The sequence below is a fragment of the Danio rerio genome, chromosome 24 (genome assembly GCF_049306965.1).
Source record: "Danio rerio strain Tuebingen ecotype United States chromosome 24, GRCz12tu, whole genome shotgun sequence".
In the NCBI taxonomy this organism is placed as follows: domain Eukaryota; kingdom Metazoa; phylum Chordata; class Actinopteri; order Cypriniformes; family Danionidae; genus Danio; species Danio rerio.
Genome location: NC_133199.1, coordinates 29,614,309 through 29,640,033, shown reverse-complemented (window position 1 = coordinate 29,640,033; position 25,725 = coordinate 29,614,309). Strand labels below are relative to the sequence as shown.

Sequence of the window (25,725 nt, the reverse complement as noted above, 5' to 3'; positions counted from 1 at the left end):
GCGCTCAGAAAAAAAAGTGGTGAATCAAACAGGCCTGGAGCTTTTGGAGTTTTGCAGACGGGTGGAAAAGGGTGACGCTCGCTCTTCTCTTGAACAATTGTTTGGTGTCTGCAGGGAGGAGAGCATCTGTTTGGGGACACACTGGGTGGCAAACACCTGGGATCCTGTGCTGATGCTTAGGATTCAGATCATTAATCGGGAGTCAGTGCCTCAGAGAGATCAGAAATGAGATTGTTTTGGTGGTTACCTTGGAAGTCATGATTTGGTGCTCTATGTGGAGAGAAAGATAAACATTTTTCTTTTTTTGAGATTGTAATGGTGTGGTCTTATGAAAAGCTGCAAATTAAATTAATTTAATATGGGTTATTATGATGTCTGCATCAAAATATATTTATGAAAGGGATTTTTATATTAGGAGCTGGAGTCAAAAGCTATGTTTCCATCCAAAGATGCAAATTAAATTTGTGTGCAAAACTGTAATATAACATAAATGACGTGCAAATAGAGCAGTCTTTCTATCCAACGAGTCATAGAGAACAAAAATCGTCACTAACTGGCACCAAATATCAAAAATAAAAACAGAATTTACTGAGGTAGGAGAAGCTGCGTGAATCTTTTCCTTATTTAATAACAAAACTTAGAAGCCTCAGAAGACAATACTGACACGCATTGAATGCCTGTTGGTGTTTGAAGGCATGAGATGCGGCGCATAGATGCTCAAGACAATTCTGGAGGTCTTTAATAACATAAAAACACTAAGGGCTCTATCATACACCCGGCGCAGTGGGGCGCAAGACGCAGCGCAATAGTCTTTTGGTAGTTTCAGCTTGGCGCAAGAGTCGTTTTGAGGTGTTGCGCTTCGCTGTTTAAATAGCAAATGCATTAGCGCTCATTTGTGCGCCCATAGCCGTTCTGGTCTAAAAAGGGAGGCGTTCTGAGGCGGACCGCTGGTGCGTTGCTATTTTGAGAAACTATAACAGATTTTTCATTAGACCAAAACTAACCCGGTCTAAACTCCTCGCTTACGCACTGCCTAATACACACAAGAGAGCAATAGGCAAATATCTTTACATATGAAAAAATTTTAATATTAAGAATATATATAGGATATAATAAGAATAGATATAGAATATTAATATAAAGGATTAAAATATTACAAAACATATTATTTTCTAGCCTATATAAATATGAAAAATCACTGCTTTTATGTCTTCTTCATCTCGGGAGGCTTTTTCAGTTCATTCATAACAATTTGCTTTTGTATAATGTTATTATTATTAGCAGTATTATTTATTATATCCATATTTATATTTGTTTTATTAAAAACAAGCTTAGATTTGCCCACCTGTCAGGTTTTAGACCATATGGGGCACAGCATGTGTTTTAGGATATAACTCAGGTTTTTGAGCACATTTTGTTATTATTGTTCATTTATTAGTTTGCTGGAAATTAGAACTGAATTTAGAAATAGTTTTGAAACGAATATTTGTGCTTAACAAACAAAATGATTTATTTATAGACTAATTGATGTCTGTGACACGCCCTGAAAGCGTTTGCGCCCTGCGTTTTGCGCTCTGCGCATGGACCGTCAAAATAGAGCCCTAACACTGAAATGGTTAAAGCATTTTAGAATGACCAAAACAAAATTTCAGATGTTTTACAATGTGCTCAGCCTGCTGGTTTATCCATTCATTCTTGTGTACGAAAACTGTTTGACAAATGGCGAAATTGTATAAAATTAGAATGTGTACCAGCAAATATAAATGTATTATATTTGTTATGGTATTTGATATATACAGTAGTGTCTGTTGTTGTAAAGTATGTTTCCATCACAACATTTACACTTTGACACAGTATAAAACTTCCAGTATTGTCCCACATAACCAGTAATATAACAAGCCTTTAAACAAAGCTTGATTGTTACAGCATAGTTTAACATACACTACATAATATCTGCATTTTTTTTTTATTGACAAAAACCTCTCATGTCTGTTTCTCCGAACCCACCATCAAGGAATATATTTTTGCTCAAGTAAATACAGACAGTATACAAATATGTCTTCTGATATGTAACATTAACATGTCAGTAATTTAAAGGTTTGTTTTGTAAAACTTTAGAGTAAAATCCTTTCTTTTTTTATTGTTTGTCACTGTTGTTTTTTACATACCGTAAATAACTGAACATAACTGTATATATACAGTATACAGTATATGTCTGTTAAGCAAAGGAAGAATCTCTGAATTATTAAACTTCATCAAGAATTTTGAAATGCTCAGCCTTTTCAGAGCACATGCACATTTTGTCTTTTCACTTCAAAGTGCCATTATTTTCACGTGTTTTATTTTTTTCGGGTAGGGTGTGTGTGTGTGTGTGGGGGGGGGGGTCTTCTTTAGTAAATCAGTGCTGTTGCTCATCCTTTACATCTGTCTGTCAGTTTTATAAAACAATTTAGCCAATGAAATGTATAAAAAAGGGATTGTGTATATACCTTGTTGGATCCGCTCAAACTGTCAGTCAAATGACATAACTCCGCCCCTTGTCTTGACTGTGTCAGTGAACTGAAGTTCCACAGCAGAGCAGTTGAATGTCTCACAAGGGTAAATAAATATCATGTTGTTTAAATAAGTGCAGCAGTGTTTTTAAGCAAGTAACATTAATATGTCTATAAAGGATCATATTTTATGTACTTGAGGTCTGAAAGCAGATCGGAGGCTAAGAAAAAGAGTGGAAATTTGCCATCTAAGTAAGGCCCCTTTTACACTGTCAGGTCTTGATGCCCAATTCCAATTTGTTGCCTATATCTGATTTTTTTTCTTGTCCGTTTACACGTTCTTTTTTAATGTGACCCACATGTAATGAATTGTGTAACGCTTGCTATACAATTTATGACATCACACATGCGTAAAGGCAGGTTTTTAGCATTTGTGCCACACTAGCCACGATGGAACGATCTTGCTGCTCTGCGAAATATGCAAAGATCACTCAACTTTAAAAGGATTTTGAGGCAAAGGTGGAGGAGGAGGCAAAGGGGTGTCATTCCCAGCTTGCGTTATGGTTTAAACAAGGCAGGCATGTCCAAACTCAGTCCTGGAGGGCCGGTGTCCTGCAAAGTTTAGTTCCAACCCCAATCAAACACACCTGCGCAACTAATCAAGCTCTTTATAGGCTTTCCAGAAACATCCTTGCAGGTGTGTTGAGGCAAGTTGGAGCTAAAATCTGCAGGACACCGGCCCTCCAAGACCGAGTTTGGACACCCCTGATATAGGATGTCCACCATTCAGAGGACTTTGTTGAGGAATTTCCGTGTTTTCTCTGTTGCTGTTGTTTACTGCGTCGACGTCTCCACACACGCTCTTCATTCTACAGTACGTCCTCAAACAGCGGAGAAGCACCACAATGTCGCAAATTTAATAATGTATAGAACGGAATGCTTCAAAAAATCCAATCTGCCTGTTTTACATGGTAGTTGCATTGTCACATATCCAATTTATATCTGATTTATTTCCACATATGAAGGAGGCCTGAAACGGATCTCTGAATATCCGAATGCATGCATTTTTTTTCATGTGTACACAGTCATAGAACAGATCTGATCTGTGTCACAAATGAGCAAAAAATCTAAATTGGGTCACATTTAACTGGCCGCATAAACGGTGCCTTAGTTATAGCTGATAGTAGTCGATGCTTGAATGGCCTGTGCATACAGTAGCATTTTTATGTTTTATTAAATTGAGGCTTTATCTTAATGTAATGATAACGTTTCATTGTTTTTTTAATTTCAGCACGTCTTTTAAAAAATTTGCACACAGCCCTGTTAAAATTAAAGTGTGGCATAATACTTTCTAAAAAAAAAATAAATGAAAATAAAGGTCCTTTTTTGACATTAATAGTGCAACAAAGAATCTTTAACATCCATGGAATCTGTCCATCCCTTTAAAGGGGAAATGTTCATCATTCATTTATTTTCTTGTCGGCTTACTCCCTTTATTAATCCGGGGTCACCACAGTGGAATGAACTGCCAACTTATCCAGCAAGTTTTTACACAGCAGATGCCCTTCCAGCCGCAACCCATCTCTGGGAAACATCCCCACACACATTCACACACACACTCATAAACTATGGACAATTTAGCCTACCCAATTCACCTGTACCGCATGTCTTTGGGGAAACCGGAGCACCCGAAGGAAACCGACGCGAAGGCAGGGAGAACATGCAAACTCCACACAGAAACGCCAACTGAGCCGAGGTTCGAACCAGCGACCCAGCAACCTTCTTGCTGTGAGGCGACAGCACTACCTACTGCGCCACCGCCTCGCCAAGTTCATCATTAAAAAACAAATTCATACTGCACTGTAAATCCAAATAAGTTAGGGCAACTCAAACCGCTTGAGGAAGCCCATTTCTACAAACCATTTGAGTTATAAAACTAATCTGAGTACTGTGAACTTACTTCATTTAAGTTGAAGTGATGGGGTATTTTATTAACTCATTACCTTCAACACTGAGTTTAAAACTCTTTTCAAATGAGTAGAATTAACTTTCAGTCAGTTTTGAGTTAACTACACTCATTTCATTTGATAAAGTTATTGTTGGGTTTTACAGTGTAATAAACAACTGTTTTTGTTTAGGACAGTCTAAAAGGTTCATCGAGTAACTAAACATGGATCTTCCATGATGTCATGGCAAAACGTTTTTATTTTTATTTTTTAAGATTAACTCTTTAATGTATCCTCAATAACGCAACCTAGTCATCTCAAGAACTGTGAGACAGTTATATTTTATTCATAACCACAGAGAAGAAGGTGCTCTGGAGTCATGTGTTTATTTAGTTGTAGAGGACTGTATTTATGAACATTCCCAGTTTGTCCAAGAGCTGTCGCTTCAGCTTTCGTACTCAAGCAGAGGCTCTGCACAGCTGGACAGCTCATTTTGAGACAGGGTTTATTCAGCTGATGAATATCTCATCTCCACAAGTCTCCTATGGCTTCGAGATTTAGTGATGGAAGAGGAGGGAGGATTCAGCGATGGACACACACACACACACACACACACACACACACACACACACACACACACACACACACACACACACACATATGCTGGCATTCGTTGTTTATTAGGAGGACTCTTCACAGCTGTAATGTATTTAATACAGTAAAAACACTTTTAGGCCTTACCCAACCCCTAAACAAAGGCCACACATGACAATTTTTGAATGTCAAAAGACTTCATTAAAGGTGATTATGAAGCATTTTGAATTACAAGGATGTAAGGCATGTGCTCATAAACCACTGCAATGTTCTACTACCTAGGTCATAATCATGTCATTATAAATATTAATAAATATGGTCCTTTTAAACCACCAAAACCAAATCACACACACACACACACACACACACACACACACACACACACACACACACACACACACACACACACACACACACACACACACACACACACACACACACACACACACACACATTTTTAGAGTCTTATCGCAGGTGGTGTCATGTCAGAATGTTAAAAAATCTGTGTAGGAGTTCACCGCTGATTCATGGGTATTCTTATCCCATCCTTTTGCAATCTGTGTTCATGTTTTTTTTTTCAAGGACGTTACACATTTTCATAACTGTAACTAAGACTATGTTTACAATTTATTTGCTTAATGCTCACTTCCGATTTAAGGCTTTTTTGATGGTTCACAACTACTTCAAAGAACAATAACAAAGATGAAATCAGTGTTTTAATTTTTTTTTATTTATTTTTTATTCGTTGCACCGCAATGCAGATGCGAATAATTTGGTAGTAGTTCAGTAATAATCATTATCGATCAACGGTAATTACATACTGACATCATTTATCACTATGCGTTATATGACGGTAGCTTATGGCGAGGGAGGTGACCGCAAGTAATTAAAGCGCTCTAACTACCTAAAAATCTGACAACTGTGCAAAATTCACTGCGAGTTTGCTGGACAGGCTTTCACTGACAGCCTTTTCTGTTTAGCGTGTGATCAATCATAAGCGTTTAACATTTGTATTTTACAACTGTGCATGTGCTTTTGTTTTGTTTGATACATTTAAAAAGGGTGTTTTCTATGAGCAGGTCAAATTAAAGATACAGGTCATATATCTGACTGCTTGAATTAAAAGACAAAATTTGTATCATAAATAATATATAAATATATTTATAAATTTTCCCAGAGATGGGTTGCAGCTGGAAAGGCATCTGCTGCATTAAAACATGCTGGATAAGTTGGCGGTACATTCTACTGTGGTGACCCCGGATTATGAAGGGACTAAACCTAAAAAGAAAATGAATTAATTAATATATTTATAAATTTGAATGCAAGAATTATTGTGTTGCTAAGTAAAATATCAAATTGTTTATGGAAAGCATTGTCAATGCACCGTGATGCACCAAGATATCGAATTGAACCAAATTGATAGCATGATATTCATAACCGAACTGAACCGTGAGACCAGTGTGGGTTCACACCCCTAAAAATGTTACTTGAGTGTCCAGACACAAGTGTGTCTGCAGAGTGAGTTTGCTCCACTGCATCGCCGTTTATAATGGATCAGCTGATTGTCGCAGCCATTGAACATTAGTGTTCGTGTCACTAATTGCTGAACAGTGCCAGGGGTGCAACTGTTAGAGCCAATCACAGCCTTTTCTGTTGAGCATGTGTCCAATCAGGTGTTTAAGTACTCGCTCGACAACACTCATAAATCAGGCGGCATAATATTTACATTTGATTTTATGTTCTATAAATGCTCATGGTGTTCTGTGCATGTACTTTTGTTTTGTTTGTGTCACGTTAGCGCATAGAGACTGAAACAAAAAACAGGTGTAAGATCCAAGTGCAGATTTTTAATGTAAAATAGTGCAGCGACAGTGACAAAAATCCAAAAATCAAAGTAACAAAGTAACAAAATGAACAAACGAGGAACTCAAACAGATTAAACTAGAACTAGACTATAACAACTAAGACAAGATACAAGACCAAGATCGGGAACAACATACCAACAAGGACGAACGACGAACTAACAAACAGAGGTGGAATGGTAGAATGTATAGTCCAGGTAATCAACAGGGAAACAGAGACAGCTGTGATTGCAAATCAGTATTTATGAAAGACCGGGTGTGTGCACAAAGGAATGTGTGGATATGTAGTTCTTAAGCCACTGTAGTTCGCTGGAGTGTGGTGCCGAACTACAGTGGCATCTGGTGGACAACACAGTCATGACAGTTTGATACATTCAAAAAGAGTGTTTTTTTTTTTATGAGCAGGTAAGATTAAAGGTACAGTTCATATATCTGACTGCTTGTATCAAAGGACAAGATTGTATTAAAGAAAATTAATAAATATATTTATACATTAGAGTACAAGAATTATTGTGTTGCTAAGTAAAATATACATTTTTTATGGAAAGCTTCGTCAATGCACCGAGATATCGAATTAAACCGAATCTACGGCATGATAATTGTAACCACACCAAACCGTGACAGCAGAGTAGGTTTACACCCATAATATATATTCCTGCATATATTTGAAGAAGTCTCTTATGCGACATGTATCATTATTTTAACACCTATTTATTCCTGTGATGTCAGATCAAAAGTTTTAACATTATTATTACTTTAGTCATACAATCTTTTGGAAATCATAATTTTGGTATCTATGAAAAAATTTATTTTAATTATTATTAATGGTGGTGGTGGTGGTAGTAGTAGTAATGGTGGTGCTAGTTGTAGTAATGATGGTGGTAGTGGTGGTGGTGGTGGTAGTGCCAATGGTAATGGTGGTGGTAGTGGTTGTAGTACTTCCTTTACTTTAGTCATACAATCCTTCAGAAATCATACTTGAAATGCAGATTTTGGTATCCAAAAAATATATTATAATTATTATGATTATTATGATGATGATGATGATTATTATTATTATTATTATTATTATTATTATTATTATTATTATTGGTGGTGGTGGTAGTGGTAATGGTAATGGTGGTGGTAGTGGTACTAGTAGTGGTAGTGGTGGTGGCAGTGGTAATGGTAATGAAAGTGGTGGTGATGGTGGTAGTAGCAATGGTGGTGGTAGTAGTAGTAGTATCAAAAGTGCCAGCATTCTTTGAAATATCTCAAGTTAAAAACGTTAAATAATAATAATATCATTAAATATAATTACATAAATAATAATTTAAAGATATTAATTTTGTCAAAAATTTTAAATAAATAAACATTTATAAAATGAAATACAACAAAATAGTGCTTTGTATTTAAAGACATCATCACTCACTCCTTTAAGTGCCTCGATTTGTTTAATTTTTTAACTTGTATGTAAACTACTTTAAATTAAAGCAGCTTAAAAAATGTTACTCCGCTGTACAGCATGTGTACCATTAAATCATAATAGTCATGGCAGCCTTAAAATAAATCAGGAAACCACAGTTTTTTTCATAAGCCTTTGAGCACTTTGTGCCCTTGAACGGTTGTCACAACAACCCTTTCGGTGGTCACTGAGTCTGCATAACGCAGCACAGCCAACAGAAATGAGCAGAAAAATGAAGATTGATGGAATTATAGAGAGAAGAGCAGCAATAAACGACATTACTCAAAGACTGGGAGACTGAGTTGAGCAGGTTCAGAAGATCCGTAACTCCAGAGCTTTTTACCAGATCGTTTTTATCTATCATTCAATGACGGAGAAAGCCAGGGAGGTGTTTAATATGTGTCACATTTTAAGTGCTCAGGCTAAGCTTTTTTCTTTATATCCTTTTGCCCCATTTTCTGGCACTTTCTCTCTCTCTCTCCCTGGATTTTTACTGTGCTACCTGTCAGAGGAGCAGGCCCTGTGCAATGAATAATGCACAATAACAGAGCGAGGCTGTTCTAATACTCCTGTACGAGTGTGTGTGTGTGCAGAGGGACAGCGAGACAGGAGGTCTGCTCTGGACAGAATATATGATCTGTAAATAATCTCTCAGATTCATTAATAAATCCACTGCAGTGATGAATTAATGGCATGCTGTTTCATGGTAAGCAGGGGGCAATGCGGCTGTCTTAGGCAAAGTATCTTTATTGTTGTTCAGTCTGTGTGTGATTATTTGAGTGCCTTTTTCTTATCTTTTTCTTCTTTTCCTCCTTGTATATTTGGATATCGGTAGAAGCAAATGATAGCTGGCTATTTTTATCAAAAGGATATCATAGGGACAGCTATTTCTTTACTGGTCATACTTTACAATAAGGTTTCATTAGTTAATGTATTGACCATTTATGGACAATACTTCTACATCATTTTACATTTATTAAGCATAGATCAACATTTACCCAGAAAAGACAAAAGTACACACATCCTTTATAGAAGTACAAATACTCGTGTTTAAAATGACTCTGGTAAAAGTTGTAGTATTCATTACAGTATTGTACTCAAGTAAAAGTAAAGTACAGCCTGAAATATGTACTCAAGTAAAAAGTATTCAATAGGTTTTAGTTTCACGATTGGAACTACATTCACATCACGTATACAGTTGAAATCAGAATTATTAAACCCCCTTTGAGTTTCTTTTTCTTTTTTAAATATTTCCCAAAGATGTTTAACAGAGCAAGGAAATTTTCACTGTATGTCTGATAATATTTTTTCTTCTGGAGAAAGTCTTATTTGTTTTATTTTGGCTAGAATAATAGCAGTTTTTTTTTTTTTTAAAAACACTTTAAGGTCAAAATTATTAGCCCCTAATTACCCTATCCTGCCTAGTTAACCTAATTAACCTAGTTAAGCCTTTAAATGACACTTTAAGCTGTATAGAAGTTGTTATTAGAAATGAATTATTTAAACTATTATGTTTAGAAATGTTTAAAAAAAATTTACTCCGTTAAACAAGCTGGGGAAAAAATAAATAGTGGGGCTAATAATTCAGAGGGGCTAATAATTTTGATTTCAACTGTACATCTATACAAAATGTACAGTACTTACATTTCTCATTTTTTGCTACTTGCAAAGTAGCCAAGCAACTTTACTCTACAATATTGTCCAGCAACACTGCTCAAAAAGTTGCCCTGTGTGTCTGTACTGCTGTTTAGAACAGCAGCTGCCATACTCATTCATATATTCGAAAACATAATTCTTCTGCCTATATTTATAACTAATAAACGTCTTGTTTTAACACTTTCATTTTCCAATTCTTTAGATAAAAAAATTAATGTTTTTGCATTCTGCTAAAGCTACTTAATTCATACAGCAACACTCTTGGAGCTTATATGATTTGTTTTTGTTTTGTTTCTGTTTTCAGAGCATTGTGTATATTTTATTTAATTGATTAAGTTATTAATGTTGTTAATAAATTTTGCATGTATTTTTCATGTGACAAGTTCCAGATGCATATATATATATATATATATATATATATATATATATATATATATATATATATATATATATATATATATATATATATAGTAAATCACCCAGTATAAATACTTTTGATATTCTAAAATATGTATCTAACAACTTTAAATGGAGACAGTGTATATAGGTCTAATGTACTAGGAAATATAAACTCATTGAAAACAAAGGAAATACACCTCAGTGCATGATATATTCATAAATTATTTAATTGCTTTAGTACTAACTGTACAAACGTTAACAAAAAAAGCTCATGATTGTTTTTTTTTTCTCGCGATATTAGATTGAAAGATCAGAAAAGTAAATGCATTAACTAACATTAACTAATGCAAACGTATTCTAAAGTGTTACCTCTTCACTGTACTGGATTAGTTTTCTGACTTATTTGTAGTACAACAGAGTTAACTCCTTTAATAATATGTTTCATAAGAGTCTTGGTATTCCACTCAGAGATGAGGATTTGCTGTTATTTTCACTCTGAGGACATGCAAGATGTAGGTGGCTTTTAAAGATTTTTAACAGAAACTGTGGTCCTTGGTGATTCATAATATGCAAATCAGCTGGCTACCGGCACTTTGAGAGTCCAAAAGAATGTGCTAAAAAATACAAGCATTACAAAATTAATACTCGTGGCTGATGATGATGCATTTGAGGTCGTATGAAGAGAAACAGTTGATTATGTGCAAGAAACTGTTCATTATTTACAACAGCATACCTCTTAATTCACATTTATTAACACATTTACATATTGGATGGTTTATTGGATGTTTTAGGGATGCACCATAATGAAAATTATGCGCTAAAATCGAAAGGGAAAATTTTTGGACTTGGCCGGAAAACCAAAACCAAAATGCTTTGTAATAGTTATTTATTATTTTGTTTTATGAAATAATATGTCATATTTAAGTCTTTTGGGGTGGATTGGGGGTAAGCACTGTCACCTCACAGCAAGAAGGTCGCTGGTTCGGGTCCTGGCTGGGTCAGTTGGCATTTCTGTGTGGATTTTGCATGTTCTCCCCGTGTTTGCCTAGGTTTCCTCCAAGTGCTCCAGTTTACCCCGAAGTCCAAAGAAATGTGGTATGGGTGAATTGAATAAACTAAATTGACCGTAGTGTATGTGTGTGAACCAGTGTGTATTAATGTTTACCAGTACTAAGTTGCAGCTGGAACGGCATCCGCTTAGTAAAACTTATGCTGGATAAGTTGACTGTTCATTCCGCTGTGGTAACCCTGATGAATAAAGGGATTAAGCTGAAGAAGAATGAATGAATGAATGAATGAATGAATGAATGAATGAATGAATGAACAAAGTGTTTTTTCTTTATTTAAAATATATTCAATTTTAGTGACAGAAACATTTTATTGACATTGAACAAAGAGTCGGCTGTTTACCAGGGATGCTATGACAACACAGTACCGCTAAAGCAAGAAGCAGGAACAAGTATGTACTGTTGGTGTGTTATTTGAGCTGGCTTTGCTTTTGCGGTGAGCATGTGCAGTTCATACATAGATATGTATATGGCTACATTAGCTGAATATCCACAGAGCAAAATATTGAGCTATTTTGAAATTTGGCCAGGAAGTGAATGCAGTGATACAGCTAGAGGGTGACTGAAAATGCTGGACTGCGTGACACGGCATAATCTTTATTTTAAGCTCATATCTTCAGCCATGTTTATCTTTTCACAAAAAAAAAAAAAAAAACAAAAATCATTTTTGGACAATAAGTTTCCATTTTCAGAAAACTTTGGTTTCATACATCTCTGCAATGGCTCAAATAAAATGGCAAAGAAGCGAGATCATCAAGTGACTCCCAGAGTTCATCAAGATTCTTTGAATTCATCTTCAGTGCCTCGTTTTTCACCTTACACCAGACAAGCTCAATAATGTTCATGTCTGGTGAATGGGCTGGCCGATAGTGGAGCATCTTGACCTACTTTGCTTTCAGGAATTTTGATGTGGAGGTTGAAGTATGAGACGGAGCACTATCCTGCTGAAGAATTTTCCCTCTCCTGTGGTTTGTAATGTAATGGGTAGCACAAATGTCTCGATACCTCAGGCTGTTGATGTTACTGAGTGCAAATGGGGACTTAAGAGCACCATCCAGAATTGGTGATATATTAGTGCAGTGTTTCCCAACCCTGTTCCTGAAGGCACACCAATAGTACACGTTCAACCTCTTCCTAATCAAACACACTGGAATCAACTCATTAGAGCAATAGAAGAGACTCCAAACCCTGAAATGAATATAACAGATAAGGGGGATATCATAAATATGTACTGTTGGTGTGCCTTCAGGAACAGGGTTGGGAAACACCGTATTAGTGTATATTGGTGATATATTAGTACAAAAATAAGCTTTCACGTCTTCGTTATTTCCTTTCCACATCATTCTGTTGCCCACACATCATTATTAACGACATTAACCAACAATTAACAGCTCACTATAGAAATCCAGTGTGTGAATCAGATTCACAGCATCAGCAGAAGTTAGTCATCCCACTCGTTTCCAGATTTTTAGCAATGCTTCTTCAACTGATGAAACAGTCACGCATTAATGAGTCTTCTATTGTTTATGAGGAGTAATGAAAGCTATTGTTATTCCAGCCGGCTCTGCCTCTGAGTTTAGGGCTCATTCTGGTAATGATCTGGATGATGATGATGATGATGGTTGTTTTTAATTTAATTATTAGAGGGCAGCAAGAGAGATTAAAAAGAAGTTCTTGTTTCATATCACAAACACACACTGTAAGCAAAATATGTAAATCCTTCAGTTATGCGCGTTGTGTCAAACAGCAGCTGTTCAGGGAGCGACTGCTGTGAGACGAATGCTCAAGACCGACAAATGCGCTCCAACAAGTGTGTGTCGTCACCTGTTTGATGGTGACAGTTGCGAATTGTGCTGTTTTCGAAACTTGCTAGATCCCTCACTCTTTATTAGTCTATTTCTCTGTATTTATAGCTGCATCTATCCTGTATATGGCTGACGGTAGCTTTATTATTTTGATTTATGTGTGTGCGTCCTGACGATCTTCAGAGGCGTTACACAGCGATCATTTTTTAAATTTGATTTACAGCAGGCTGGGTTTGATTTCGATTCTGGACACAGAGGTTTCTAGATCTCAAAATGGCCACAAATTCTGTTTACGTTTTTTTGTGATGCTTCCTTTCCATCTGTCACTCAAACACGGGAAGGCTTAGAGGTTATGATGTGGCTTCGCTGTCATTTGCTGTCAGTTTGATGGATATGTGACATAGTTAGGGTGGAATGCAGGATGTCAGTCATTGTGTACCTGTTTGGCACCTCTATGTATCTTTGCGGGGATGTGATTTGGGGTCTGAATCAGATGAGACACCGAAGCAGATGGATATATTAAGATTGCATTTATTAGCATTCACAGTTGCTTAAAGGGACAGTTCGCCAAAGTTTGATTGGTTTACTTTTTCTTTTTTTTGGTTTTGTTAAAGACAAAGGAAAAAAAATACTGAAGAATAATGGAAAAGCTGCCATTGACTTCCAGAGTGGATGTTAAGGGCTTCTTTTTCCCAACATTATTCAGAATATCTTGTTTTGTGTTAAATTAAAGAAAGAAGTTCATTACAGATTCTTACATCTTGAGTGTGAGCAAATGGTAAGGAAATCAACATTTTTGAATAAACTACCCTTTTGACATAAAATGGCTGAAAAGTTTTAAGGCCAAAGTCTACCATTTATTGTCATTGAATTATTGTCAACCCAAAACAAAGAACTAACTTCCAGTAAAGAAAGAAAAACATCAGAGTGCGCACATCTAAAAATCTTAAAAGCAGGTGTTTGATCAAGCCAAAAACAGTAGAAAAAGTCGCCACACTGCCACTTTAACTCTCAAAAGACAATTCAGTAAATTGTCAGCTTATAAATTGTTCAATAAATTGTCAGCTTATTTACCTATTACGTTATTTGTTAGAAGTGTGAACCTACACTGGTCTCACGGTTCGGTTCGGTTACGATTTGAGAATTTGATATCTCGGTGCATCACAGTGCATTGACGATGCTTTTCCCATACACAGTTTTATACATGGGGGGGAGGTGGGAGGTAACAAACTGTCTGTATAAACACACACACACACATAGACACAAAACACCAAGAAAGTGATAGTGACGCACAGCATCATGCTGTCTCTCATTCACACACATACACACACACATACCAAACAAGAAACACACAGCATCACGCTGTCTCTCATTCATAGAAACACGCACACACCAAGCAAGCAACACACAGCATCACACTCTCTCTCATTCATACACACTTACCAAACAAGCAACACACAGCATCACACTTTCTCTCATTCACACACATAAACACACACGCACACACACACACGCTCCCGTTGAAATTACAGCAGAGTTACCGACCGCTCCCGCACTTTATTCTATAAATTTATTCCCACACCATATGAAACATGGTCGGGTCCCGTGGCTCCCGCAGTGTAGCCGCAGGAATGCAGACCTCTATCCAGGAGTATCACTGTAACAGCCGAGAGGGGAGGAAAAGTCACGCCAGCAGGTCAAAGGGGCCACAGTGAAAGAGAGAGAGAAAGAGAAATGGACTTTATTTTTATTCTCAGAGAAATAGGGGCTTCTGCTTTAAGTGTCAGTGAAAGACTGTCCAGCAAACACACACACAGTGAAATTGTGCACAGTTTCTGAGTTTTTAAGTAGTTGGAGAGTTGTAAGTACTCGTGCTCGCCTCCCTCGCCATAGTAAGCTACAGTACAGCGACATAGCGCATATGAGATAAATGAAGTCAGTACATAATAACCGGCTACGATTATTACTGAACCAATACCGAATTGTGTGCGTCTGCATCGCTGTGCACAGTAGAAACAATTATTTTGACTCCCCTATTATTTATCTATTCATTGGTTAATTAGGGCGGTCATTAGCCCCTTTCACACATACAGACCTTTCCGGAAAATTACCGGCAATTTTCCGGAAAGGTTGTATGTGTGAACAGGTCCTTTTTGAAAATACCGGTAAATTCGTTCTGGCTATTTTCCGGAAAGAGAAGTTGTAACATTACCGGCAATTTGCCGGAATGCTGCGCTGTGTGAACGCAGAAGGAATATTTCCGGAATAAGCGCGTGCACGTCTAGAACGTGCTGACGTGAGCCGTCTGCTTTAGCCAATCACAACAGTCAGACGCATTTACGTCCGCGCGGTTTGTGAGAATAAAAGCCTTTGAATATTTTTCCAGACGCATTTAGCTGCTAGAAGTTAGTCAGATCACGTTTATATGTTCTTCTTAATGCCAACTGTGCAAATAATCATCGATAAGATGCTTATGATAAGCCGTTGTTTGTTTACCTTCAAGCTTTGCGTGTGCCCATGAAACAGCCTGTGAGCGCCAGCACACACACATATTATGATCTCGACATGCGAAAGTGATCCTGCGAAAGTTGTTCACAATATTGATCATCCACAGAGTTTGTAATTTAGTCAAATGTTTACAAATACAAGCGCAGCCGTTTCAAGCTCATTTGTGGTGAATGATGTCAGAATTTACCGGTATTTTGGAATGGATGTGTGAATGCTCTTTTCCGGAAAATTTCCGTAACGTCCTCGCCTGTGTGAACAGCGCTTTTTTGAATATACCGGTAAAGTCGTTCCGGAAATTTTCCGGATATTTACCGGTATCACTGTGTGAAAGGGGCTATTGTTTGCAAGTGTGATGTATGGAGCTTGAATATTCCTCTATTTATCTTTTGAGAGCTGAAGTTGAAGTGTGCAGATTTTAGCCCCTTTCACACAGTGATACCGGTAAATATCCGGAAAATTTACGGAACGACTTTACCGGTATACACAAAAAAGCGCTGTTCACACAGGCGAGGACGTTACGGAATTTTTCCGGAAAAGAGCATTCACACATCCATTCCAAAATACCGGTAAATTCTGACATCATTCACCACAAATGAGCTTTAAACGGCTGCGCTTGTATTTGTAAACATTTGACTAAATTACAAACTCTGTGGATGATCAATATTGTGAACAACTTTCGCAGGATCACTTTCGCATGTCGAGATGTTCATAATATGTGCGTATGCTGGCGCTCATAGGCGCACGCAAAGCTTGAAGGTAAACAAACAACGGCTTATCATAAGCATCTCATCGATGATTATTTACACAGTTGGCATTAAGAAGAACATATAAACGTGATCTGACTAACTTCTAGCAGCTAAATGTGTCTGGAAAAATATTCAAAGGCTTTTATCCTCACAAACCGCGCGGACGTAAATGCGTCTGACTGTTGTGATTGGCTAAAGCAGACGTCTCACGTCAGCACGTTCTAGACGTGCACGCGCTTATTACGGAAATCATCCTTCTGCGTTCACACAGCGCAGCATTCCGGCAAATTGCCGGTAATGTTACAACTTTTCTTTCCGGAAAATAGCCAGAACGAATTTACCGGTATTTTCAAAAAGGACCTGTTCACACATACAACCTTTCCGGAAAATTGCCGGCAATTTTCCGGAAAGGTCTGTATGTGTGAAAGGGGCTTTTGTTTCTACAACTTCCAGTAAAGACCCAGAAGACACACAACATAATTAGGTTAGATTTAGGTTGCCAGTGTCTAAGGACAATGTTGTTTTGATGTCCAAAAATGACATGAAATGACATTGATATTTTGTTGATTTTAGGTTGTGTTGGAAAGTGACCAAAACATAGAGTCAACATTTTAAACCATCGTCATGTTGATGTCAAATACTAACATTTATTTGTCAGGTATGCCAACCAAAATCCGTCTGATAGACATTGTATTGGTATGTCAAGCTGTACCATCTTTAGACGTTGATAATTTGTTGTTTTTATGTTGCGTTGGAAAGTAACCAAAATTTAGTGTCTGTCCAACACTTAATATTTACAGCGGCCCGACGTTCGTTTCTGACATCAACATTTTCAAACAAAATTGGGGTACAACATCAATCTGACGTCATGTTGATGTCCTGTGCCTGCTGGGAAGTCATCAGTATTTCCTACTTTCCTACTCCGACAATCTTTTGTGCAATGAGTATCTATGGGTTGCCTGCAAATGATGTCTAATTTGACCATCAAACATTGTAGATGTACTGTAGTCTGGAAAAGTTTGATTTGTACTGTCAAACAGTCAAGTTGGCGCTGTTTTCGTGCTGAAAAAGCAAATTAACTTTAAATGCTTTTGAGTTGATGAGATAAAACCATCAAACCATTAAATAATGTATATACATATGAATCCCCCAAAGCTGAAAATCAGAAATAGTAATGAGGGGTTTTGGTTTCTGACACACGCTGTAAGCTATATAGCAATTACAGCAGACTATTATTACATTACCATTATATTTACTATAAATTTTAAGCTTTATATAACTAAAATGGCGAATGTTTTAGTGTAGTTCTATTCAAATATATTCAATATATTCATTATCCTATACCTGGTTCACACTGAAAGCTAAATTAAGTATTTATTAAGTATTTACACAAGTAGATTACATACAAAGTCAATGCAAATGCAAAAATAGATGCACAATTACATCAGGTGGGGTGAATGTCAAGCAAAGTGCTGCACATTTACTACAATTATGTGGAATTTGCCTCAATCACATCAACCATCCAAGTTCAAATAATTCAACTCAAGCCAACAAATTGATAAAGGTGATAAAAATCCCGCGATTAATCAAAAGTTACTCCACTTTTGGTGTACAGAAGTTGTACTCTTCTCTAAATGTGTTTCCATTATAATCACATTTTCCCCATCTTCTCCTTCCATTCGAGCTATTTCCCCATAGATCCCTCATAGTTTGTGTAACTGAATATCCATTGAAATCATAAACGGTGTAATCTTATGAATGGCACTGGTTCTCATCTCCAGGTCTGGACGACTGTTTGCAGCAGTACATAAAGAACTTTGAGCGGGAGAAGGTTGGAGGAGACCAGCTGTTGAGGATCACCCATCAGGAACTGGAGGATCTGGGAGTTTCTCGCATCGGCCATCAGGAGCTCATCCTGGAGGCTGTGGATCTGCTGTGTGCTCTGGTGAGAGTCTTTATGCTTCTGATCCTAAATCTGTCGTTCAATACTGAGTCCCCTGTTAACAGAGATCACTCCGAGAAAAGCTGTGTCACATTTTAAGAAGACTTTAAACATTTCTTTGAAGGACAGTGAACAAAAGCATGATGCTGAGCTGAAAGTTACTCTGTTTGGTTTTTAAAAAATTGTTCATGGTCTTATTTTAGAGAATATGTCATAAAAGTTACAAAATCGAACAATGTAAAATTAATTCATTTTAATTTCACACTGTAAAAATACTGGGTTCCACACAATTCCTTCATGTTGTCCCAACACAAATCGATTAAAATAACTTTTTTTTTTTCTTACAAATTTAAGTGGATTAAACATAAAACAAGTTGTCCCCCAAAAAACTTAAGAATTGTGTTGGTTCAACCTATATTAAATACAGAGTTTGATCAAGCAATAAAAGTATTTTTTTTAGTCCAAGTAACTTTTTAAATAAGACAATATTATATTCCTTAAATATTACAAAAGTGTGTTTTTTTATTTATTTGCCAGTAAGTTTAACGGGTCATATTTTGGAGATTGTTTCAAAATGTATCAAATTCGAATTAGCGAAAAAAAAAAAAAAACATTATATATGGATATATTTCTAAAAGGAATGATTTAAAAAAAACAATTACATAGAAAAAGAATATCACATTCTGAAAATACTACACATTTTATTTATTTATTTATTTATTTATTTATTTAATGATTTAGTTAGTTAGTTAGTTAGTTAGTTAGTTAGTTAGTTAGTTAGTTAGATAGTTAGTTAGTTAGATAGTTAGTTAGTTAGTTAGTTAACTAGTTAGTTACATTTATAATTGCCAGTAAACAACAGAATAAAAAAAATTTATTCAATAAATCGTATGTGAGGAATATATAAAAAAGTAACTTAAAGTTTAAACTTAAAGTTTTATTCAACTTTTATTCAACCAGCAAGTTATTTTTGGGACCGGAAATGACACGGGCTTCTCACAAAAGATAATGAGACAATGTTCAAGAGGTATCATTGTGGAAAAAAAAAAATATTTCTCAGCTTTTATTTACATTTGAACAAAAACTTTAAGTCAGAATCTGCCAGCGGTATGAATAATTTTGTGCTTGACTGTATATACAAACAAACACAGTGCCTTTACTTAGAAAAACCATCACATTCTGAAAAGATTGCAAATGTTTTTGGGTGGCATTTTTTGCTTGCAAGTGAAGGACAATGTCATTTAACTTGACTTTTTTTATTATATTAAACAAATAAAATCATATTAATAATTTTTATTATAAACTTAAAGAATAACCAATTACTTTTTTTTTTAGCAAATTACAAATGTTAGTTGATATATTGAACTAAAAACATGAAATAGAAAATGACTATAATTGGCGCAGTGGGTAGCATGTTCGCCTCACAGCAAGAAGGTCGCTGGGTCGCTGGTTCAAACCTCGGCTCAGTTGGTGTTTCTGTGTGGAGTTTGCATGTTCTCCCTGCCTTTGTGTGGGTTTCCTCCGGGTGCTCCGGTTTCCCCCACAGTCAAAAGACATGTGGGACAGGTATATTGGGTGGGCTAAATTGTCTGTAGTGTGTGAATGTGTGTGGATGTTTCCAAGAGATTGGTTGCGGCTGGAAGGGCATCTGCTGCGTAAAAACTTGCTGGATAAGTTGGTGGTTCATTCTGCTGTGGCGACCCCGGATTAATAAAGGGACTAAGCCGACAAGAAAATGGATGAATGAATATAATTGATTATTGAATGGTTCTATTTTGGACCCAAAAAAACTACATATAAGGTAACACTTTACTTTGATGGCCCATTTGAGTAGACTGTCTGCTTGATATCTGTTGGTATTGCTCCTTCAACAGACATTTAACTTACTATAAGAAACTGTGTAGGTACATTTCAACTTACACTAACCTCAACCTAACAGTCTACTTATAATCTAATGAGAATTAGTTGGCATGTAGATGCAATATAACTTAAATTCAACCAACAGACCATCAAAATAAAGTGACCAAATATAAATGTGTTAAAAAATAAATATTAAATTTATGTATGTAATATATATTTAAATGTTCTTTTAATGTTTTTTTTTTTTAATTCATTTACCTTAAAAAAAAAACACTTTTTAGAGGGGAAATGGGTAACTAATGTCATTGCACTTTCACCTAAATGTCAAAGATTTAAGAGTTTTATTATATGATTTATTCTCAGAGGAAAGATTTGCACAGATTTGTTCTGAAAATATCACTCAATCAGTATTTAAATGAGGCGTTTTGCTCCGTAGGTTTGTTCCTGTGGCTTTAATCTGTATCTGCTCTGCATGTGTGTGTGTGTGTGTCTTGACTAATTTTTATTGCTGTGTGACATTCGACAGCTTGAAAATGATTTTCAAAAAGGTACCAGGAGTACAGACAGTGTGGGAGATGAGGAAAGGATTTAAGCTGAAATTTGCTCTGCACCGCTTGAGCCTTTTACATTATCTAGCATTTAATAACTAGCTTTCCATCTAATTCTCTCTCTCTCTCCTGCTCGAATCTCTCAGTCGAGGTATTAAAACAATGACTTACCAGCCCACGCTTTCTGAATGTCAGCAACATGACGACAGGATGATGTTTATCGCATTTATCACAAGTCTCTCCTCAAGCTTTATCCTTTTTGTCCTTTTTATGTTTTTGCTCTTTCTGCGGAAATAGGCCAATTTCTTTCTGGCTCGTCCTGAGATTGAATTTCAGCGTATAGTTCCCAGGTGTCAAACATACACAAAGCCATCTTATCCGGCCTGAGGGAGGATTCGAACAATAATATGAAATAATCATGAATAAAACATTGTTCGAAAGTTAAATGAAGTTTATTTGCTACAGTGTTTTATCTATGATGCAGTACACATCTATAAGATGGAAAAATTAAAGGCGCTTGGATTTGGCAATATTATATCTTCTATAATGTCTACTGTTAATTAATTGTGTTAATTGTAATTTGTATGAAAGTAACACAAGGTACAGTCCATCCTGTGAAAAGCAGATCACATGGTCGCAATTACTCGAACGGCCTCAAACTTGTTAACAAAGAAGCTGCTGTCAATTTGGGAGGAGATCTGCCATCAAGACCAAGTTGGGAATAGTTTGAGAAGACAGCGCGATTGGATGAACCATTATCTAGAGGATGATGTTGTATAACATAAACAGCCGTAAAGGAAGTTGGTGTCAAGATCTTGTTCCATTCAAGTGTGGATGCGCATTAGTTTGGGGCAGCTGAAAAAATGCAGATGCAGATTCAAACATTTAGAAACAAAACTTAAGAGACAGTTGTTGTTTCATTTTATTGGTAACGCCAAATATGAAATTTAATCGTAAGCTTGCCAAACAGTTTTGGAGAGTTTGATGTTTCCCCATTCAAACAGAATGCCTGAGCATACTACCTGAGAGGTGTTTCAAAGATGGCCACTGAGTGAAATGACTTGCCTTAAAGGGACTTTAATTACATAAGCAGGAGTGAAGTGCATTTGTCAGTGTAATTGCAAACAGTTGGATTTTATTTTTTTTTAAAAAGGAACATTTTTAAAGACATGTTATCTTTTTCTTCATCAAAAATAATTTCAAGTTGAAAGATGTGCTCCTCAGTGTAACACTACTTTGTTTCATTTATGAATAACTCAGTTGAGTCAATCAGTGAATGATTTATTTGAGTAAGTGATTCTGTGAGTTTTGTTATGTCATTTACTTCAATTTTATATGAATCGGCAAACTTGAATTTGTTTGAATGATAAGAGTCAATGAATCATTGATTAAAGCCAGTTGTAAATGGTGTACATTTCTGATTAATGGTCAGAAGTTTGCATGTTTTTATGTTGAACACATTACGAGTGAGTTTATATGAAAGTCTTTCATATGCAGTGATATACAATATGATTTTATGACTTTTCAAATTCTGAAACAATTGAAATAAAATTTGCGCCAAACACATGGACAAAGAAAGACATTGGGTCTCGTTATTCATCAAAAACGCTTGTACTAATTTTTTTTTTAAATGAATGACAAAATTCAAGAAAAACTTACACATACGCCATAATCATGTATGCCCAAGGCCTTAAAAGCATGCGTAAAGAACTCTACATATAATTAGGTATTGTTGTTTACAGGGTGGGTAATGATGGGTTTCTGCTTGGAATTATAAGGTTCTGGCAGATCATTCATCGAAGCATTACTTTTCAATAAATACAATCAGCCTGCTTATTAATTTAATAATAATAATAAAAAAACTGGTGTTATAACAACATGTTGATGCTTGAGAAAGTTACATTTTTGCTTTCTATTGCATTTATTTAATGTTTTAGGATGAATATTTGTTTTGTTTAATTAAAACATACAAGGCTGTGCTAAATATTTTGTCCAGTGCAGATGTTAGTTTTATGTAATTAATATGGCAATCTTTATTGAATTAAATGCTTTATATGAATTATTGAATTATATGCCCCATGAATTAAATTAAGTATTTACCCATAAAGGCATAATATTACGTTTAATGACTTTAAAAGAAAACAGACAATAAGAAAATTAGTTGTTTAACAAAGTTTAATAAACCTTAAAAATGTTTCACTGCTTTTTTATAGCCAAATAAAAATATAATTTACATTTAATATATAATTTCTTTTTACTTTTTCTTTTTTAACAATGTAAAATTTAACATTTCATCTCAATGTAAAAAAAAAATGCTTCTAAATCATCACATTTACACATATTTTTACAGTTTAAGGTTTCTTTATAGTTTTGAGAAAAAACAATTTTATGTTTCCATCTGGTCTTTTTGGTCGATGGAGCAGTCTGGCGGAATGCCAAAGAAAGCTCACCCTGATTGGTTTTCGTGCGTGCATTTGAAATGCTGATTGGCTCACAGAAAGGACCATATAGAGCCAAGCTACAGTTCCACTTTGTAGATAAAACCTTTTTTGTTTTTAAATAAAAAGTCTTAAAATCTAAACAACTTATAAAAAAGCAACACATGTAAATAAGTTGTCAATTAATATGAATGTGAAAAAGAATGTTTTTAATGTTTCTTGTAATTATGTTAGGGTTAGTGTAGTTAATAATAAATTAACTGCAAAAAGTAAAATTTAGCAAATACGGCCCGCACAAGGGGACGTTTTCACCAGTCCTCAAAGGAATGTGAGTTTGACACCTGTGGTATAGTTGATCTGTGAGATTCCTAACACAAGATGAACTATAATGAGAGCGAGGTTTGGTGAGGGACTGAAGCACTGGCCTGTGCCGCTGACATTTAGGAGAGCGTTAATCATAAATAGATGACTTTGCTGTGCTCTCTATCTGTCCTGTGAATGTCAGACTGCAGACAATGTGCATTTGAAATTAGCCATAATGTGTTGGGACATATCTGCTTTCACATAAAAAATGTCTCATGATTTGACAGTCACCTTTAAAAAGAATTGTTCTAGCGTTTAATTATTATTTAATATAATTATTATTATTTTTAATTACTGAAAGATGAAAGAAAATTAGTGTTTGAAATATGCAGGTTTTGACATTTTCTGCTAATGTTTGAAGTTTTTAGATTTTGTTTTAGTTCATTTGTTGGCATAATGCTTTGCAATATGGTAACTGTCAAATTAGCTCATAGTTAATATGGAAAATTAAATAAACTATACTTGAATTCTAATGTTAAAAACTGAAAGTTTAATTAATGGAGTATTAGTAAATGTCATTTAATGGAAAAGGGTCTATAATTGTTTACCTTAGATTTAGTGGGTTTCAGTCACTGGTGTTAAAAAATAATTTTAGTTCATAAAAAAAGACAAGATATTTGAACCACATTCATTTTTTTCCTCATATCTTATACAAATCTAACTTAAATTGTTAGTCACCAGCCATCTAGTTACTGCAGATCGCCGTAGAACTACATACACGCCACATATACGAACTACAACTCCCAGCATGCACCTTGCACACACCAGTTCCTGATTGACACTGATTACACACACAGCTGGTAAATCATTAATGACTAATATCCTGGATTATTTATACAACACACCCTCTTGTTCTACCTGTAGCATCACAAAGCATTTTCCTTGCCTTGCAGTGGTTTGATTTTTAGCTTTGTTTATTAGGATATTTAGCTCATCATTGAGTCTATGTATTTACTTAATATATGTAATATATGAGTCTATGTAAATTTACGTTTATTCAGTTATTATATTATTTAAATTAATTTAACTAATATTATTATGATATAACAATAGTAAAATGAATATGTTCATATGAGTTATGTACAATACAGATTGTTAAGTAATATTTTCTATTTTTTAGTAGATATATTATATGAGAGACTTGCTTTGTTTACCAGATGTAATGTGAATCTAATTGGATTTTCATTGTAAACAATAAATAATAGTTAAAATATATGTTTTTTTATTTAAAATATTCAATTTTTAGTTAATGGTACTCCTTAATATCATTCCACAGATTTTGTTTTACAAAATTTTCTGCAGAAATAGCAAAAAATGTCCACAGATTCTGTCTGGCTCTTGTCGTGACCCAAAGCTCATGACCATAGGTGAAAGTAGGAACGTAGATTGACCAGTAAATCGAGAGCTTTGCCTTTCAGCTCAGCTCCTTCTTTACCACAACAGACCGATACATCGACCACATTACTGCTGCCGCTGCACCAATCCGCCTGACTTTTCTTTGTTTAATAAAGACGTTGCCATTGGATCCTCAACTTCACTGTCCAGAACCATATGTTACAAAAATATGTCATTGTCACTTTAAGTAAATGTATCTCAAAAATCTTGTAGTGCAGTTAAATGTTAAAAGTGTTTGTTGTGTTTTATTATTATTTTTTTTCAAACATTGTTTTAGTTTTAACTACATGAAAATGTGAAAAATTCTAATATTTTATTGAGTTTAGAATAATTTTGTTTCCTTTGATAAAAGTATTTTAGTTTAGTTATGATTTTCATTTTAAATAGTTATATTACAGTGTGTCTATGTCAAGATCAAAATTATTATATTAAGCGTACATTTTGTCACAGTGGCACAGTGGGTAGCACGATTGCCTCACAGCAAGAAGGTCGCCGGTTTGAGCCCTAGCTGGGTCAGTTGGCATTTCTGTGTGGAGTTTGCATGTTCTCCCCGTGTTGGCATGGGTTTACTCTGGGTGCTCCGGTTTCCCCCACAGTCCAAAGACATGTAGGATAGGTAAATTGGGAAAGCTAAATCAGCCGTAATGTATGTGTGTATAT

The 25,725-nt window shown here is 35.6% G+C and overlaps 1 protein-coding gene across 49 annotated transcripts in view; it reads left to right on the top strand.

Annotated features, from left to right (window-relative positions):
• The window catches only part of cnksr2a (connector enhancer of kinase suppressor of Ras 2a), a 218,235-nt gene that overhangs the window by 28,316 nt on the left and 164,194 nt on the right, over positions 1 to 25,725 (top strand). For all 49 annotated transcript variants that reach the window (XR_012399412.1, XR_012399414.1, XR_012399413.1 and 46 more), the window contains one exon: positions 18,301 to 18,464. Coding sequence is in view for 45 of the 49 variants with exons in the window: in XM_073940788.1 (XP_073796889.1) it covers positions 18,301 to 18,464 (164 nt within the window). In the remaining 4 variants the exon portion in view is untranslated. The remainder of the gene's footprint in view (positions 1 to 18,300; positions 18,465 to 25,725) is intronic.